Source organism: Botryllus schlosseri, chromosome 16 (assembly GCF_051294905.1).
Source record: "Botryllus schlosseri isolate E-star chromosome 16, Bs_hap1, whole genome shotgun sequence".
In the NCBI taxonomy this organism is placed as follows: domain Eukaryota; kingdom Metazoa; phylum Chordata; class Ascidiacea; order Stolidobranchia; family Styelidae; genus Botryllus; species Botryllus schlosseri.
The window spans coordinates 1029303-1047978 of NC_137251.1; the positions used below are offsets into that span (position 1 = coordinate 1029303).

General features: G+C 39.3%; 2 protein-coding genes across 2 annotated transcripts; one reads left to right on the top strand and one right to left on the bottom strand.

Moving 5' to 3' along the window:
- Nucleotides 1–221: 221 nt before the first annotated feature.
- Nucleotides 222–12598, bottom strand: LOC145459331 (SMAD family member 3-like). The gene is made up of 9 exons (XM_080337975.1): nucleotides 12352–12598; nucleotides 10134–10283; nucleotides 9026–9154; nucleotides 8190–8337; nucleotides 7448–7582; nucleotides 3527–3664; nucleotides 2923–3066; nucleotides 1982–2142; nucleotides 222–1869 (listed from the first exon to the last, which is right to left on the bottom strand). The coding sequence occupies exons 1-9, from the start codon at nucleotides 12418–12420 to the stop codon at nucleotides 1630–1632; spliced, it is 1314 nt and encodes a 437-aa protein (XP_080194101.1). The 5' UTR covers nucleotides 12421–12598; the 3' UTR covers nucleotides 222–1629.
- A 2589-nt stretch (nucleotides 12599–15187) lies between these two features.
- On the top strand, nucleotides 15188–18618 carry LOC145459187 (cilia- and flagella-associated protein 95-like). Its single transcript, XM_080337818.1, has 6 exons — nucleotides 15188–15350; nucleotides 15504–15618; nucleotides 16387–16511; nucleotides 17003–17071; nucleotides 17142–17202; nucleotides 18398–18618. Exons 1-6 carry the CDS (start codon nucleotides 15250–15252, stop codon nucleotides 18596–18598), a joined length of 672 nt encoding a protein of 223 aa, XP_080193944.1. The 5' UTR covers nucleotides 15188–15249; the 3' UTR covers nucleotides 18599–18618.
- Nucleotides 18619–18676: the final 58 nt, after the last annotated feature.

Below are 18676 nucleotides of genomic sequence, written 5' to 3' on the forward strand. Positions count from 1 at the left end.
AAAGCAGATTTAGGGTAGGACTATTTGCTATCATTAGACAATAAATACGCAGTCCAGTCGGCCAATTTACTATATGAAGTTGATCACGACATATTTGACTACTACGTAACAACCATGTCTGCATAATAGCTAACTTCTGTAACGCCTGGTCTCGAGAACAACGCTTAGCTTTTGGTCCGTCTGATCAAACACGAACTTGACTGTGCTGTGCACTGACACCATTCGTAATGCATATGTAGTTATTGACCTGTAACAATCCATCCGAATCAAAAAGGCAGCGCGAAATGTCGTTGTTAATACAGAATGGCTTGCAACAAGTGATCACAAATGCGATTCTCAATTGTATCAAAAAAGGAAGACTATTACTAACTATAATATATCAATATCAAGTCGACCACAATGCAATCCGGAAATATATGTGTATCAACGCGAGTTATTTCATGACCCGACGCATCAATTGCATTATTAATATGATTAGTGAGAAGTAGCAAACGGGATTCGTTATAAAAATGAGTTATGTACAAAAAGAGATAAAATCTCAAAGGAGACTGTCTGCGCCAGGGGTTCTCAAACTGGGTTATGAGCTTATGATCAACGCTAATTAGCGGTGTTTCAATCTTCATGGTTATGCTTGTACACAATGATATTATATTGAATTCATTATATAAAAAAATTAAATTTTTTTTCAAATTTTTCTGTCAACCTGATTTGTTTTGCATCGTTTTAGGAGACAGCTCAACAAATTCATGGGGTTGACAATAAAATAATTTTCATACTCCTGTGCGTTCACACTTCACATACCAGTTCGATTCGAGCCAAATTTGGTGTGCAGCGTTTTTTTAGGCAAACTGACAAATAAATCAGTGAATCCCCGGAATCCGGGAAAGAAAGTTATTTCTGAATAACCCTACCCGCCATGCAAGTCAAAAGGGTAGGCAGTTAAGATCGGTCCGAGAACCCCTGATCCACACTGTTATATGGCACATGACACGTGTTCATCACCGGATCATCAAAAATATATCGGACTTTAGTGCAACCATTAATGATGCCTCGGTCCAGTTGTCACTAGGGCTGGGCACAATGATTCGAGTACTCGAATCTGAATCGAGTATTAAATGACTCAAGTCGAGTGAAATGAATTCTGAGTAATGAAATGATACGCTCATTACCACTTAGAGTTGATTTATCAACGTAAATTATAGCTTCAATACTATTTTACGCTGTAGAATGCTATGAACCTAGATTGGCCGAATCGCAGCATACGAAACATGTTTTAGAAAGTTAGTTACTGGAAATGACATATCTGCATAGTCATAATCACCACACAGCATTGTCACTAAGTGGATGAAATAGGTATGTTTGAAAAATACAAAATTGTCTTTAACGTGATGTGGACCTGTCATTATTTTCATTGCGGTCGCATAAAAGGTAGATATCCGAACCTTCTGCGTCATTCATACTGTTGTGATGTCGTAATGAATGACACTCGACTCAAACCATAATACTAGATTCAGAATCAAATCACACTTGTACGCTATTTTACCCAGCCCTAATCGCCACGTAGAAGTAGGAACTTGAAACAGCTGACATCGGGATGTGCATGAATACAAACTGCAGCCGAAACGCCTTTTAAGAGATACTGGAACAAGGCAGTTGCGGAGCGCCCATCTGCTGCAAGACTTTGTCCAACCAATGCAGTGGTCCGTTCAAATGAATCTCCACCCAGCAAGGGGTCGACGTGACGTGCTGACGACGGTATTCGGCCCCCCAGCCCTTGACGAAGCTCATCCTGATGGTGCACATCCGGGTCAGCTGGTAGACCGCTTCAAAGCCTTGGTTCACGGACTGCGAGAGCAAAGCTGCGAATTCCTGCAACATTGTTTTTTACTTGAGCGCTATTCAGACCTTTCATTTTTGACTTGTCTATGGTGCTACTTGAACTCGAGTAGCAACGCTGACTACTTTTACAACCTCTCCTTACCTGGTTGTTGAAGATCTTGAGATGACAGCCTGGCGGTATCTTGACGACGGTGGCCGGGTGCCAACCGTATCTGCGGTTACAGTTTGGCGATTGCACAAATATGGCACTGTCGCTCAGGCACTCGGCAAAAACCTCCCCAGCAATGTAATAAAGTCGAACACCTGCAATTGGCGGGCGTTAGTAGTGGGCTTCTAGTTGAGTGTCACTCATGACGTTATAACAGTATTCAATATGTACTTTTTATGCAACCACAAACAATATAATGCCAGTCCTAGATCCTATTAAAGATAATTTGGTCTTTTTCCGACCATACGCAGTTCATTAATCTTTGTGACAATGTGGGTTGATCACGACTTCAAAAACATGTTATTTCCAGTAACGTGCATAATTTCGTATCACATGTTTCGTTTGATGCATTACAATTTACAACCAATCGAAATTTATGGCCTTCCAAAAAAAAGAATGGCATCGAAACTATCCATCTTGTTGAAAAATTAACTCCCAGTGGCGAGGAGCGTATAATTTTAGTACTCGATTAAGTCATGTCACTCGACTCGTTAGTATTGAAAATTTAGATTACCAGCAATTCGCTCGATTAGTCTAATAAGCCAACTAGAATTCTCTAATTGTTCAAGTCAGGAATAGATAGCGTAGTGGTGCGTTCCACAGCTGCGACACCAATGGGTTGCAGGTTCGAGTCCAGAATTCATAAGTAAGTGTCGGAGGTTTATCTAGGCTCCTCATCGCCACATGATCTGGGTAAGCGGTGTATTAAAAAAACCTAGAAGTGGGCCGTGCTACAAGTCAGTAAATACGCAAACATAACAAGGAATATCGGGCTGGCGTAAAATGACCAATGTGGTTGAAACACCACGAATATCAAACAACTCAAATCATTGTGCCCAGCCGGTTAGAGAAAAATCTTGGTGAACGCGTGGTACCTTTCCCGACGTGACGTCGCGTCATTTCGATATGATGTGTTCTGTTGATGTTGCTCAACAACCCGAGACAGAAACGCTCGGAATTGGACGGGTCGGTGAAACCGTCGATGGTCAGTGACGACTGAGACGCGTGGAACGTTTCGCCTGGCACAGAAAAAGAATATTGTATTACAAATTACTCAATCATTTGAAAATCTCTAGGACGTACAGAACTTCAATATACAATTGAATTATATAATATTAATATAATATAACAAAATATTTTCGGCTGACACTCGTCAGGGGTAATTGTCAGCGATTAGTAGAGCATTGGAAAGAACATTGTATATCAACAAACGTTCACAAAATATGACGTCAACTGGATTAAATTTGAGTAATCAAGATGAACAGATCGCTTAGCTCAATGTACTTAGATTTTACACATATTCGAATATTTGATGTAAGTGACGTCAGATTTGGTGATACGATTGTTGATATACAATGTTCTTTCCACTTCTCAACTAGTTGCAGACGATTACCCCTGACAGCCGGAAATATTCGGGCTTATTTCAATATCAATATCTTAGGCCTGTTTAATAATTATTTGATATGATTCGCATCGCACCGATTCGTTGGTTCAACTCGTAGTAAGAGATGGAGCACCAGTAGGGAGGCTCTTGGTAGGCGACGGGGTGAACCTCGTCATTGCCGCCGTGGTTGCTTTGGGTCGTGGAGCCTGAAGAACGAGACATGGCCGTCGTTTCTGAAAAAAAAGAGCAATTTCTGTTCAATATCTAAGGCGGCAGAATTAAACTACTTCAATTTGTTCGGAGCAACTAGAAAATTTTCAGCTATAACAAATTAGATTACAATTAGAACGACTGAATTCGCCACAGCATGATATTGAATTGAATTCCGAATAAGAAAGAAATGCGACAAAAATAAAGATCAGTTTGTATCAAACCGGAGTCGATCCTCATAAGCACTAGAATGACAAATGTCTGCACGCCAAAATTCGCACGTTTCCAACTATACAGTTCATCTGTATCATTTTCAGAATAACGAGAAATTTGATTAGAATTTAAATGAGAGCATAGATACGTTTCGCAAATTAGATTACTGACTCGGTGTCGCTCGTCTTGGTCAAATTAGACAACTACAATTATCTAGTTGTCAAAGTCTGATTCGGGCTACTCTACGTATTCCAACGGTTACCATTACCCGACATTTTCAGCTTTTTTTCGAAAAATTAGGCCTACGATAACCTTGGTCAGTATCGACCTACGTCATCTTATTACGAGTACTCTGGTTAGTCGAGTGATTATGATTTTGAACTTTCCAATTTCCAGTTTTCAGCAAAGCTAGGCCTAGAATTCATCCTCTTTTACTTACTTCTAAATCGTTACTAACCAGACATGGGGTGATTACTTCATGAATGTAATCGATTGCGATTACGATTACTTCAGAATCACGCGATTACGATTACAGCAAAATCAGGAAGTAGTCGATTACGATTACATTGGAAAAGTAATCACGATTACATTTGTTTTGCTTCTTAGGACTATAATCTTAAATGATATACTGGAAGACAATACAAGGATTGCGATGAAAAGGCTTAATGAGATATCAACTCTCTTCATACATCATGCGTCATTTCCTTATTACGTCATAATATACCAATGCCCAACATTATAGGGGATGATTTATCGCACCCAACGATTTGCATTATTGCCAGGTCTTTACCTGCCGCACCCCAAATTCCTTAATAGGGTAGGGAGCGTGCTCGAAGGGAATTCAAAACTATTTCGTAAAAAAACATAAATTATAGAGTATTTTCGAGAATTTAATTATTTCTTGAAAATGTTCTTCGAGCTTCGCAATTCAAATGTCTCTAGTACAGGGGTCACCAACGCGGACCAAATGAGTCGCCCGCGGTCGCTGTAGCAAAATCAAATCCAACATCCAAATCAGAGATTTGAAAGTTGAAGCTGGTTTCATATGAGCCGCAGTTGAACATGGGTCGGCCGACCGCAAGGAACATACGAACGCTATCGCTCGGGGCATTGCTCGTCTTCGCCTACGCGGCAGCTCAACGGGAAACTATAGCTAATATTCCCGAGTCTCGACGCGGAGATCGGCGCTTCAGCGCGCACTGCAGCAGCGCAACTGAGCCTGGAGGAGCTGGTGTGAGTCCCGGCGAGTGAGCGTTTTTTGTTCTTGGTAAGGGGCGGAAACCCGGCCCAGTTCTCTGATTGTCTTACTCTAAGTGAAGAAATCCAACTGAACATGGATAAACGGCGGTAGTAAGTGGTAACCCGTCGGTCGTCGCAATATTCAGTACACACAACACAAGAAGTAGCTTTTTGTTTCAAAACGGTTGGTGACCCGTGCTCCAGTAGATATCTGGGTTTGAAATGCATACCTCTTCCCCTCAAGAAAAAACATGTGTAGGCTATTTTATGGAAACAGGCATTTCGGAGCCGGTCATTACCGCGCCACGATCCCACAACACACCAAAAGAGATATGCAGTTTCAGCCAACACGCAACTCCACGGGATGTGATACCAAAGAAATACCTTGACCGAAACTTAGGGTATTCGTCCATTGTCAATAGCCGCGCTTGGTGGGCGTGACTAATAACTCCTGTCCTTCCAATCTTGGCCCACAATGCAAATGCCACCCGGCGCATCCACAAAGGAATAAAGCCATGACAATTTGTGTGTGCGTCTCACGAAAGATATTCTTTTAGTCTACTACGTTTGGGCGAGTACAATATCTTTTGATTATACAACAGACTGGAGGTCGCGAATTAACAACATATAATGAAGTAATTATAACAGCATACTAGATGCTATAATTATGAATTACGTGCCCCAGCTCTACAGGTAAATCTGACACTCGGGGCAGAGAGAGGTTATAAATGAATAGTAATATAATGCAATTACCAATATTATTGACGAAATTCAGTTTTGAAAATTGACCAACGGTTGGACTGGGGGACGAATTGCTGTTTTGGTTCTGATCCTAGCTACAACCCACGCTAACATGTCAGGGTATATAAGCGGATGGTTATGGCGACAGGTCCAAATGCTGAGTAACGAACTGTGAAATAACGATTGACGCCCGTTTCAAGTAGTTATATGAGAATAAGATATAGTGAACATAAAAATTCTGCCTTCAACTTAATACATAGGCTATACTGCGAGCTGCTGTTACGAGAAACGGCTAAGCACGGCTCGGTTATGATATATATCAGCAGCTGTTTATTTGTAATGCTTCGTTGTGGAAACTGCAATGTTTTATTCGACGAGTACAAAATTCCGAATCTTCGTCAGGTGCACGTTCGTACGTAGGCCTCCTGCTCGCCAAGCAGCAACGGTAAACTGCGTTTAGCTAAGCACAACCAAACATCAATACATAAGTTACTATTTGAAACTATAGGCGGAGTGGTGATCAATATCCTGCTGCGAGGTAGGGGCTACTGTAGTGTATTGATAACCTGATATACACCACGGGGGTGTTCTTAAAATCACACTACAATGTTCATCGCATGTCTGTTTACTATGTGTGGATACTTCTATGCAATGACGAGCGGAGCTAATACTTCTGACGTAATAATGAGTAGCGGCGTTTAAAAACAGACGTCTGTGCTATCGCTATCGTGGTATATTATCTCATTCTTGTTCACGAATATTCAGTTTATGTCATAGTCCTTGTACAAACAAAAAGTAATCGTTCTTTCACAAAAAAATCGATTAGATACGGGAAGTAGTCGATTACGATTACGATTACTTTGGATTTTTTTCGAATGTAATCGATTGCGATTACGATTACTTCAAAATGCTGTAATCGTCGTAATCGATTACGATTACTAATCGCGATTACCCCATGTCTGTTACTAACTAGCACTCGAGTAGAAATTCACAGCATTAGTTCTACTCAACCAACAATGACCACTTGACCGCCTCAAAATAGTCACTTGCACTCATGTAGTATTTCATGGTGTTACTCTTACTACTTTAGTATAACAATGACAACTTTAACCGCAGATGTTCAGAATCAGACTGAGCACGAGGGCTGTTGAAAAAAATCATCCTAAATTTCAGTGGCTACGTGAAAAAATTCTTAGGTTGACTAAAACAACGCTGCACACCAAATTTGGCGCAATTCCAACCAGTAGAAGCGAAGTTATTGCAGTAGAAAAATTTGAATTCAAATAAAATAGTATTTACGGTGGCTAACTATTCAATTATTTATTATAGAATCATAGAATTATAAATTTTTCTACTGCAATAACTTCGCTTCTAGTGGTTGGAATTGAGCCGAATTTGGTGTGCATCATCTCTACTTACAGCCTAACAATTCTGTGGGTAGACAGAAAAATTTGAAATTTTATTTTTTATAATAAATCCAAATTTTTCTACCGGATGGAATTAGGCCAAATTTGGTGTGTGGCCAACATAACAATTATATCACGTAGCCAGTGAAATTTGCAGAAAAAGCTTTTTTCTAACAGCCCTATTGAGCATGTGTCGCGGCAACGTACCACTGCCACTGTTGTAGTTATTTCCGGGAGAAGGACTGGACATGGCTGACGCCGCGTCACTGAACTCGCCATCTTCGCTCATGTAGCCAGGGGGCGGGCTCTCGGGAATTGTGAAGTTTCCGGATGGCTGCATGTCTAAAGGAATATCAATGGTACGGATCACAAACAAACTTGTGCAAATGAGAGGGTATTCAAAATACGCAACCAGGAATAGAATGGTACAAATTCTCACTTTTCGAAAATAGAACTAGAGCTACTCTCTTAACAAAACTCGGAATTAGAACTAGAACTACTCACTTTTTAATACTCGTTACTAGAATTAGAATTACTCTTTTCAAAATGGGTTAACTAGAACTAGAACAGTAGAACTACTCACGTTTTAAAACTCGCAACTAAAATTAGATTTTCTCTTTTTTTCAAAACAAGAACTCGAACAGTAGAACTACTCACTTTTGTAAACTGGCAACTAGAACTAGGACTACTCTATTTTCCATACTCGCAACTAGAATTCGAATTACTCTTATCAAAATGAGTAAACTAGAACTAGAACATAAGTACTACTTACTTATTAATACTCGCAACTACAACTAGTAGGACCACTCTCTTTGTAACACTCGCAACCAGAATTAGAGCTACCGTCTTTTAAAACTGCGCAACTAGAACTACTCTACAAACCAGTAAACAAACTAGATTGGTAGTTTATATCATCACGCTTTACAAAACCTTAGAAACCAACGCTTACATGGATCGTAAGTGGCATTCTCAGGAATCATTGCCCAATCGTCCAGGGGTGGAAATTCAGCAGGCAGGGGTTCAGTTTGTCGGGGAACAAGAATCGGGGGTAAAGCGGGAGTTTCCACCCTGTTGTAGTGATACGGGTTGACGCAAACCTGGAAAACAGACGTTGGAAGATTCACACAAAACAATATGTTCATTACTGCTTTGGAAAATATTTTTTTGGTTCAAATTTCACTAGCTAGTTGATAAATTTGTTAGGTTGGCTAAAAAAATATTTGACATCAAATTTGGCTCAATTCCAGCCACTAGGAGTAGAAATTTTTAGATGTATAACAAGAAAGTTGAAAAAAAAAAGAATTTCAAATTTGCTCAATTCCAACCCGTAGAAGCGACATTATTGGATCTGAAATTTTGGGTAATTGTGTAATTAATAATGATAGGATTTCTCACAGTAAATACAGTTTTTTTCAAATCCAACATTTTCTACTCGAATAACGTCACTTTGAGGGTTGGAACTGAGCCAAATTTGTTATAAATCGTTTTTTTTGGAGTAGCCAGTAAAATTATAAATATTTTTATAATTTTTGAACAGTCCAATGTTCATATTGTTAATTTATGCACTAGAATCTTTTTAACTGACTGTCATCGGTAGCGAACGTCAGTAATACTTGTGAATCAATACTTTAATTTGTTATACTTTACTATTTATTATTTGACTCCCCATATTAACAACGATCGCTACTATTGTGAGTCTAACTAAAATTGTGTACATCCTGTACCCAGAATGGTTTGTTCCAAATTTATAGACTCGAGCATGGCAAAAGCAAAGTGACATCTGACCTCGTCTTTCTTGAGCTGAAAAGCGTACTCGCATTTCTCGACCGGTCTCAGCTCGTGATGGTTCCGCAAGTCCGGCCATCTCCACAAGCGGCAGTAGAGAACGTGGGGCAGCGACTTTTTGTGCGAAACCTGCGACGAAACATAAACTGTCTGTCAACAAACAATTGCGGAATTTTGCTCCACGTCAAATATGTTTACAGCAAGCGCAGTTAGCCTTAGCATCCAGATGAGGTCAAAGTTACATCGTGACTGATTGTCAGTGGCTGATAACATCGAGTTTGGAAGAATATCGTCATCGGCCATTAAAAGTAGGCCTACATAAATATCGGCAATTTTCATGAGGCCACAACACGGTAATCGGACCGTGTCAGAAAATTATAATCTGAGACATCTAGACTGGAAATAATAATCTCTTATCGTTTATAAGTGTCCAGATGCAGCCTTTCCTAGTGTATTTCATGTCCAAGCATATAGGAATGGCTGTAAAGTTGTTGAAATGAATGCGCTTACGTTTTGGAAATACCCCTTGAGCTAGATCGCATATTTCTTAATATTGGTGTTATTGGTTTTACTGGTTTTGCCTTGAAAACTGTTGCTAGTGTAGTGTTGCATTTGCATGTGGAGGTAGTTTAAAAACAAAACCATTTGCATGAGTAGCACAGGTAGGCAAAACCGACTGTGCAGTGTGCACTCTGCAAAAGTACAAGCACTTTGTTACATACTCAACTGTCAGCTGTGATATTGTCTCAGTACAAAGCAGTGTAAACGGATTAAGTTGGCATACTATTGTGCTTTGCAAATTGGCATTTACCGATCTGCTACAAATGCATTATAACAATCACTACGGAATACCTTGCTAAATGTTATTGATCGAAAATCAATCATAAGTCATGACGTGAATGTCAAGAAATCATGTAAATACTAAATAGGCGGTGATTGACGTGTGTTAGTCGGGAGAATTCTGAAGAAAAACCTTAATTCTAGTTGCTGAAAATTACCCCTAAGGCCGAAAATATTAGAGTTTATATCAATAAGAATTTGTTATTCAGTTTTATATGTGGCATAAGGTCATTTCAGATTTAAATCCAGACAATCCATAAAATGTTACCTGTAATCTTCCGTCCAATGATCTTGGAATCTTCACACATTTCGTATCAATCGACTGGTTTGTCACAGCTTTTTTCAGATCGTCCAAGCCGCCGCTTTTCTTCAGTTTTTTCACCAACGACTTAATCGCCTTCTCAGCAAACTTTTCATCCTAGAGAAAGATATTTTGTACAGTTTAAAATTCAACTTTGCATGCTGAAGTGGAATATGAAGTTACACAACAACCTTCTACGATACATTGATGTGAGTGTTCTGCGTGGTTTCAATGCAAATTTCACGTATAACAAAATCAATGGTAGGCAAGCATTTTAGACTTGTACAAACTACCGTGATTTTCCATGTATAATGCGCAAAATTCTCACGATTTTTTGCCCTAAAATCGGGGGTGCGTGTTATACATGGGAACAACAAGCTTGAAAAAACCTCCCTCGATAAAAAACTTGAAATCACACCTTTCTTCATGTTTCTTAAATCGCGCATCACCTCTAGCCATTGGGCCCCGTAATTCGCATTATGGAGTGTAACGAGCTGCCAAATGTGTTGCCAATTAACGAAAACCGTGTTTCCAATTAATGAGAGTCGTCTGCACAGCACGCGATCTCTTGCTGATTGCTACAAGCGTGCGCGGCAATCTTTGCTGATTCATCGCGTCAACAATAGGCCTCAACAATCGCATACACAGGAGGCCATGTGCGCAAGACGTAATCGCTTGCGTATTCAGTCGCATCTCCAACAGGGCTGCTGCGCCCGACATAACCGTTGGCCTGAGCAATCGCATCTGTAATTGTAATAAACCTCGTACGCAAGATGTCGTGTGTCGCTAGCCTGAACTATCGCGTCACCGACCTCACAGGCTTTGGCTACTATCTACTCTCGTTTAGACACAATGCCGTTAATTGTATTATGATTTTAGCGATCATTATGTCATGATTGTGCGACAGTGACATCGCAGAACAAACAACATCTTATACTAAAACACAGCTATTCATGTACTGCGAATGCATGGTGCGTACTATACACGGGTACAGGCTTTTTCCCAGAAATTACATGCTATTTTAAGGGTGCGTATTATACATGGGGGCGTACTGTACTTGGAAAATTACGGTACTGGATTTTAGCACAACTGTAACAGGAACTAAAGACCTTTAAAATGCGCAACAACAGGTAAAGCACAACCAACTTATAACTGATAATACGAGTTACTGAATTGCAAATCAGCTAAGAAATATTGCAGAAAAAAATCAGTAGGCTATTTCAAAGGATAAGATTTCGAGTTTGAAATGGGAAGGGTTTCGACCACCAAAGCCCACAACCTGGCTATGCCTCTGTTGGTAGTTTTTGCTCACTTAAATATCTGGGCGGTCAGGTAAATTCCAAACACAGGTCTACAGTAGGCCTATTATTAGTAGCCAAATAAACGAACATATGAAATGATCACTATGTCCAGTATGCTCACACATGCACCAGCAATAAAGATTGTACGCAACACACTCGGAATGTGTACTGCAGCACCTTTTACTCAAACACAAACTTGTTCAAAACTTACTAAGTCCGATGATTATTTCATAAACAGGCATGGCATAAAGGTTTTAGGAGAAACATATCCTCTACCAACAAAAAAGCCTTCACTGTAGTGCTGCTTTTGCGACTATACATTTAGGCGAAACATGACTTAACCGCATGTTCACAATAAGTGGTTGTTTAAACATGAAAGATCTGTCTCTCCAGAGGCGATGCAAGTAGCTGTTGATTATATTAAACGGGCGCAAAAGTAAGAAGAGGTTAAGAAACACTGTTACTGTATATGTATTATTCATATGTTGAAATAAACTCAAATATTTTCAGCAAGAGAATTGAGAATATTGCACATCGTCAACAACTGTATCACCAAATAGGACATCACCAGCATGAAAACTGACATCATAATTGGTGATGCGATTGTTGATATACAATGTTCTTTTGGATTCTTAACCATGACGAGCGACAGCTGCAAATGTTTGAGTATAACTAAATATGAACATATTATTCAACTGCAACGACTTTGTTGTAAAGCTCGCTTCTCAGACACGCAACGCTGAAGTGCAGCGCGAGTCCAAAATTTAGCCTCTTAGAAGCTGGTTTCAAGCATTCAAAATTCAGGCAGACATAAAAAATAATTTACAGCGATCTATCAAGAAGCATATCCAATAAATTTTACAGAAAGCATATTTCTGTCTAACCTGGGGAGTCATGTCTCCTCTCTTCCAACCAAGAAGCTCTTTTACTATGGGAGGCGTAAACTGCAGCATTGTTGATCGGCTGATCGTACTGTCAATATTTTTCAAATGCGTGTCCTCTCAGGCTCTCACTCACACTCAGTACGAATTATCAGTAATTCCAAAGTCTTCAATTTGGCCTAATAGTAATACAACGATACAGTAAGATAAAATATCCTGAAAACATATTTCGAGCAGAATATTAATATTCCAGGTTACTGCAATGCAACCTTCCATCTGTATCATGTACTATGCGTCCGCTACCAGCATAACCGTGAACCATTAATTAACAAAGCAAACCGCGACGCTGTATTTTAGCTAAAATTTGCAAATCCCATTAGCAAATAAACATACACATTATGCAAGCACGGAATTACGGCTTGCCTGTATATATTCGCAGGCCGTTTTATTAATAATTTAATAATTATTAATCATTTCAAAACACTGATGATGGATGATAGTGATTGACAAATCGGTGTTATCTCTCTTAACTCATATGAAATACAGGGCAAACTATATTAAGCATATTTAATGTGAGATTTCCTACACCACGGCATAGCATAACCAGTTACACTTACAACCTTTGATCGAAAATTCACTAATCGCATTTTGTCCGCCGGATTCCTCACAAACAACTTGCATCGCTCAGTGCGCAAAACGCGGAACCTGGCACCGGACTCGGGTGAACTCAACACACCTCAGCGAAAATGGGGAGCGATAAATTATCTTCTCTCGAATTTATTTTATGGATTAAAATCTTCAACTCGAAACAGAATGTTTACTACGACTTGCTAGTGTGTTGATGCTGAATATGAATCATATTCAATGACGTCATCCATAATCGAACAGCACACTCCACGAAAGAATAAGTGGGCCGGCTTCCATAATGTTTTTATAACAATTATTTTTAAACGGATCAATAGTTGTAAGCAATCCATTATTAGTTCAGATGTTCGTGCTGCAATAATTCATTATAGCTGTAGAGCAGACAATATCATGTATGAATTATTACTGTGATTACGTATTTTATGAGAAGTAGGCTTCAAACCGGAGATTTCCAATCACTTGATCCCGATTATTGTCCTTGTCGGGGAACGCGCTCTGCAAAAAGCATTCACTAATATCACTATCGAATAGTCACATAATTTTATTCATTCAAACCATCATACAATATTGCGATACTATGAAAAAATAATGAGACTGCGCCCAGCGAGTGAAAATACGTTGACATCTTCACTTTTTATCAAATCAATGAACCACCAATGGTGAACCATACTAATTCCATTGAAAATCTGTACACATATCGGTGACCTGCGTGGAGTGCGGTATAGGCAAAGAACAATACATGCTTTTGCGATTATCAATTTCATCCTCGTCCTTTATTTTTACCAGTTGACCGAACCGAGCCAGCATAGTATAGCAGAGTGATATTACTATGGTGACAGTATCGTGAACTTCATTATAAATGTGTCATATACGTTAGGCTTACCATATTTCGGAAATGAAAAAAGAGGACACTTTTTCAGAAATTTCAGACATGCAAAACTGGAGAAGAATTCTCAAAAACCGGTAAATTTCCCCCACTTCATGATCGGTTGACTAAAAAAAAAAAAAGATCTTCATTTCGCTCAGAGCTGAAATCACCGCTTTTCCCTCCGAAATACCCGCCGGAGCTTCACTTCTGCGCTAATTTGCGGCATATCACTCGCTATTTCCTTTAAATCTGACCTAAATTTTCAAAAAAGAGGACAAAATCTCAAAAAAGAGGACAAAAGGCCGTCCTCCGAGGACACTTTCAAAAAAGTCAAAAAAGAGGACAAATCCTCTTAAAAGAGGACGTATGGTAAGCCTAATATACGTAGCGTTTTCATTCAGTGTGCCTCGATCCTTTTTACATCGCCTAGGCCAGGTCGTTGTCTGAAGACTACTCCAAGTCGTTTCGACACCTTCTTATCTTTCATTGTATCGCAGTGAAATTATGAAATTGTTAATAATAAATTGAATTGAAATTTAATCGTATGGTGCGTTGTAAATTTCTATGATCATAACTTAGGGTTACCATACGTCCGCATTGTCCTCCTTTTTCGGGAAATCAAAAATGTCCGCCGGAGACGCCTAAATGTCCTCCTTTTTACCAATTCGTCCTCCTTTACAGATTTTACAGCTAGCAGGCTAATGACAAGGTCAACTGAAAATCGGCATAATCATCATCATCATTGGTTTATTAGCAGTTTTTATCGGTTCAATACACCGCAAAACTGTGATACAATGAAAAGACAGGAAGATGTCGAAGCGACTTGGAGTAGTCAATGGAATCAGACACCCACCTTGGCCAAGGCGATGTAAGGAGGAGGCATGCATAAATGACGCGAAATAGGTAATGCAGATGTCCGAGCGGGTAATTCGGGAGACGAATCACAGTGATGACCTCTTTTCAGTCATCACAATTGGATTTCCAGTAAATATTACAAAATAAGCTACCTTTAGTTCCTAAAATTACTTTTTGACATTTAAAAAGTGCCCACCTTTCCGGATTCCAGAATATGCTAACCCTATCGTAACTAAAATGACAGTAGTCAACAGGATTCATGGTGACAGTCAATGCCTCTGATCAATTTACATTGGTAATATAAAATTAGCATTAGTTTCGATATTATCTTTTATTTTGTACGTGCGTGATTGAATAAACAATCAACTATATATCGAAAAATGAACGAAGTACATGTATATCCGGACTCCGGTTATAAAATTTCATGGTCTAGTAGACGTGTTGTCATAGGGATTGGCAGCAGTGGCAGAGAAATAAATAACTCTATTTAAACTTTATTTAGCAAGCTGCAATAATTCGGGTTAATTGTCACGATGGATTATCTGGTGGTTCCGAATTATGTTGAGTGCAAGGGATCTCTTTTTCTGAGATCCGAACATATGAACTATGGCAGGAGTACATTAAACTCAAACTGGTACGTTGCATTCATTCATTCGTTGGTGTTATTGTTTAATATTCACGGTGTTCACATCTGTAGTCATTTTACCCGATATTTATATTGATTTTAGCTGAGCTGTCTGTTTTTCCGATCTACTATTAATAAAAGTATTTCGTTTGCACTGTACAGGCACCAAGCTCGAGAGGCAGAACCTAAAGATTATGATATCTCAGTTTTCCCGGAACCACCAGGCAGGAACCTTCACACGGCAACTTATGGCAGAATTGGAAACGTTGAAACAAAGGTGATAGCGAATCAATGTTCAGTCAATGTGAGATCAGCCCCTACTAGGGATGGGCTGGGCAAAATCGAGTGCCTGAGTGATTTGACTCTGAGGCTTCTAGTCTAGTATCACTCATTACCGTATGATTTCATAACGGTATGAATGATGTGGAATTTCAAAGAATGCAATGCCAGTTCTACATCACACTAAATATAATTTGGCATTTTTTCGGCCATAACTATATCATAACACTTTGCGACAATGCCATGGGTTGATAATTACTTCACAGATGTCATTTCCACTAAAGTCAATAGATTTGTACCACATGTTTTGTAAGATGCGATACAAGTAATCTAGCTTTCAAGGCCTTCACAGTGGATAAAAGTATCAAAACTATAATTCTCGTTGATGAATTAAGGAGAGTTAATTTCAGTTCTCAAGAAATTTATTTCTCACAACTCGACTCGAATCATTATATTTAGTATTCGATTCAGATAAGAGTTGACGAATCATTGTGTACAGCTAATGATTCCAATTGTTCTACTAGTATGGCTTAAACAGACTTGTCCAACCTACAACTTGTGCAACTACAACTAGAACTACTCACTTTTCAAAACTAGAAATGGAACTAGAATTACTCACTCTTCAAAATCCGAAACTAGAACTAAAATTATTCACTCAAGATTTGAAACTAGAACTACTCGAAAAGCCAGTAGTTAGTTGATCTTCGGCTAACTGGACTGGTAGTTTGTACAAGTCTGATCTACAAACAATGTTTCCAATTGGCAGGACTTTCCAAAACCCACAACAGCGGCCGCTCTCGAACAAATCCACCTGAAATCAAACTTCCAAGAGCGTGAAACCAAGAAAAGCATGATCGATATATCTTCGTACAGACACGCTGATATCGACAGGTGAGCTGCTGTGAATATTTACCAACAATTAAAGTAGTCAGCGTTGCTACTCAAGTATAATTAGACTCAATTAGTAGAAATAGGAATAACAATTAACTGGTTCCGAGTCCCAATTTGATTTTACTTGGTTTTGACTCAAGTCAAGTCATTTTCACTTCAGCACTGAATCAAGTCCAAGTACAAGTTAGTATCAACTGGTCGCGTCCGAGTCATAGAGTTCAATAATCATTATTGAGTTCAAGACGGGTTCAAATCACTTCTGTGAAACTCTTGGGTGATATCGAATGCCCAGCATTGATAATATACCGTACTCATTTTCCCACTCTCAACATGTTTATTCAAACAGATAAAATTCGGTTTCTGCGTCATTTTCCAGTTAAGTTGAGTCAACATAAAATTATCACATGAGTCCGACACGAATCCAGTCATTACAACCCAGGCATGATATCAATTGAACTGTCCAAAGCTGACTGTTTGACGTCATTTCGCAGAAAAGTGAGCGGACCCAGTTCTGGATTTGGAGCTGTTCTGCCGAGACACCATCCGGACCACGATAAACTGTGAGTAGAAAGAAATCGTCAGCCTGTTGTAAATGGTTGGGAATTGTTGAAAATAATTTTTCATTTTCAGACATCTAGAAACTACTCACAAAGCAGATTTCGTGCCGCCGTATCCATATGAACCTGCACCGGTTAGTCAGCATTTCTCAATAGTAAGGCTGGGCTAAATCGAGAACATGAGTCATTCCATTAGGCTTGGAGTCGAGTGTTCGAGTATCATTCATTATGATGTCATAACACCACAAAGAATATAATGCCAGCTCTACATAACATTGAACAACCAACCATGCCTCTTTCATTGTGCTTGATGATAATGCTGTGGGCTTATCACGGCTCTCCAGATGTCATTTCCACTAACCTGCGTAGCTTTTAACAACATTTTTCGTATGCTGCGATATGACCAATCAATGTTTCAAGGCTTTCACAGTAGAAAATACTATCAGAGCTATAGTTTTCATGTCAACGAGCACATAATTTCAGTAGCCGAAAGAATTATCTCTGACTATTTGAGTACTTTAATCATTCTGTTGGATTTACTTTGGGCAGCATCATTCTCCAACCGCCAAGTTCTAATAAGGCAGAAGTGGCCAAGAAGTCAGTGTCGCAACTCAGGTTTCTTGTTATGTATGTGTCAAAGATGTTTACTTGCAGACTTTGGACAGCTTGTGGCTGTTTTCTGGTTCTGTTTTACACGTGCTGTTTCTTTGGTGAAATGGGTGACCAGAATATTGCGGGGACTCTTTTTTAAGAAAATTATTGCCTGTTCAAATTATTTTCAATGTAAGGCAATACATGTTGATTCCATGCAATTATAAACATCAAGACATGCAAATCAGCATAACAAATTTTGATGATCTAACATATCACCGTCACCGTAAATACTGTTTTTTTCAAATCCAAAATTTTCCACTCCAAAATAACTTTGCTTCTACGGGTTGGAATTGAACCAAATTAGTATTTTTAGGCAACCTAACAATTTCGTAGGATTTTCATTGCAATTTGAATAAAAAACGTTACTTTATTTAATTAAAATTATCTACTTCAATAACTCTGCTTCTACGGGCTGGGATTGAGCCAAATTTGATGTGCAGCGTCTTGTTTTTCAAGAAGCCTGACAATGGAGCACTCTCTAATAATTAAAAGATAAAGCTCCTTATGAACAACGCTCGTCCATTTGGATATCTTTTACATACTCAGTATGTTTGTTGTTATTGTTCCGGTTGACGAAGCAATAACATCTCTCTCTCATTTACTCCAGCTTTTGACTGGCGCCGGTTCAGCGTTTTAGTTCGAATCTAATTCTAACAATACATTTGTTCTGAGCAGGAGAGACCGCCCGACTTTGCGGACAACTCAAAAGCGTACAGACGATTCCATTCGCAATTCACCGACACCGCCGATTATCGACGATCCGGCCGCAACACTTTCCAAGACGAGTCGGGCGTGTACGGCAACACCGAAGACAAGCGCAGAGTTTATCCTACTACGAATCCTATTCCCGACAGACTTGCTGAAGGACTCAAATAAATGCTGTTTGTATATTGCTGGGTGCTGGCTGGAATTGACTATCGTACTGATGGGTTATAACAAGCAGACTTGTACAAA

Bases quoted from the DNA above. Each gene is read 5' to 3' on its own strand.
- LOC145459331 (XM_080337975.1), bottom strand. From the start codon at position 12,420: ATGCTGCAGTTTACGCCTCCCATAGTAAAAGAGCTTCTTGGTTGGAAG. The intron at 8,338-9,025 runs GTCAGATGTCAC...TCTGTTTTCCAG, and splicing joins TTCAGCTCAAGAAAGACGAG to GTTTGCGTCAACCCGTATCA. The intron at 3,665-7,447 runs GTACGTTGCCGC...CTTTTTTTTCAG, and splicing joins TAACTACAACAGTGGCAGTG to AAACGACGGCCATGTCTCGT.
- LOC145459187 (XM_080337818.1), top strand. From the start codon at position 15,250: ATGGATTATCTGGTGGTTCCGAATTATGTTGAGTGCAAGGGATCTCTT. The intron at 15,351-15,503 runs GTACGTTGCATT...TGCACTGTACAG, and splicing joins AGTACATTAAACTCAAACTG to GCACCAAGCTCGAGAGGCAG. The intron at 15,619-16,386 runs GTGATAGCGAAT...TCCAATTGGCAG, and splicing joins TTGGAAACGTTGAAACAAAG to GACTTTCCAAAACCCACAAC.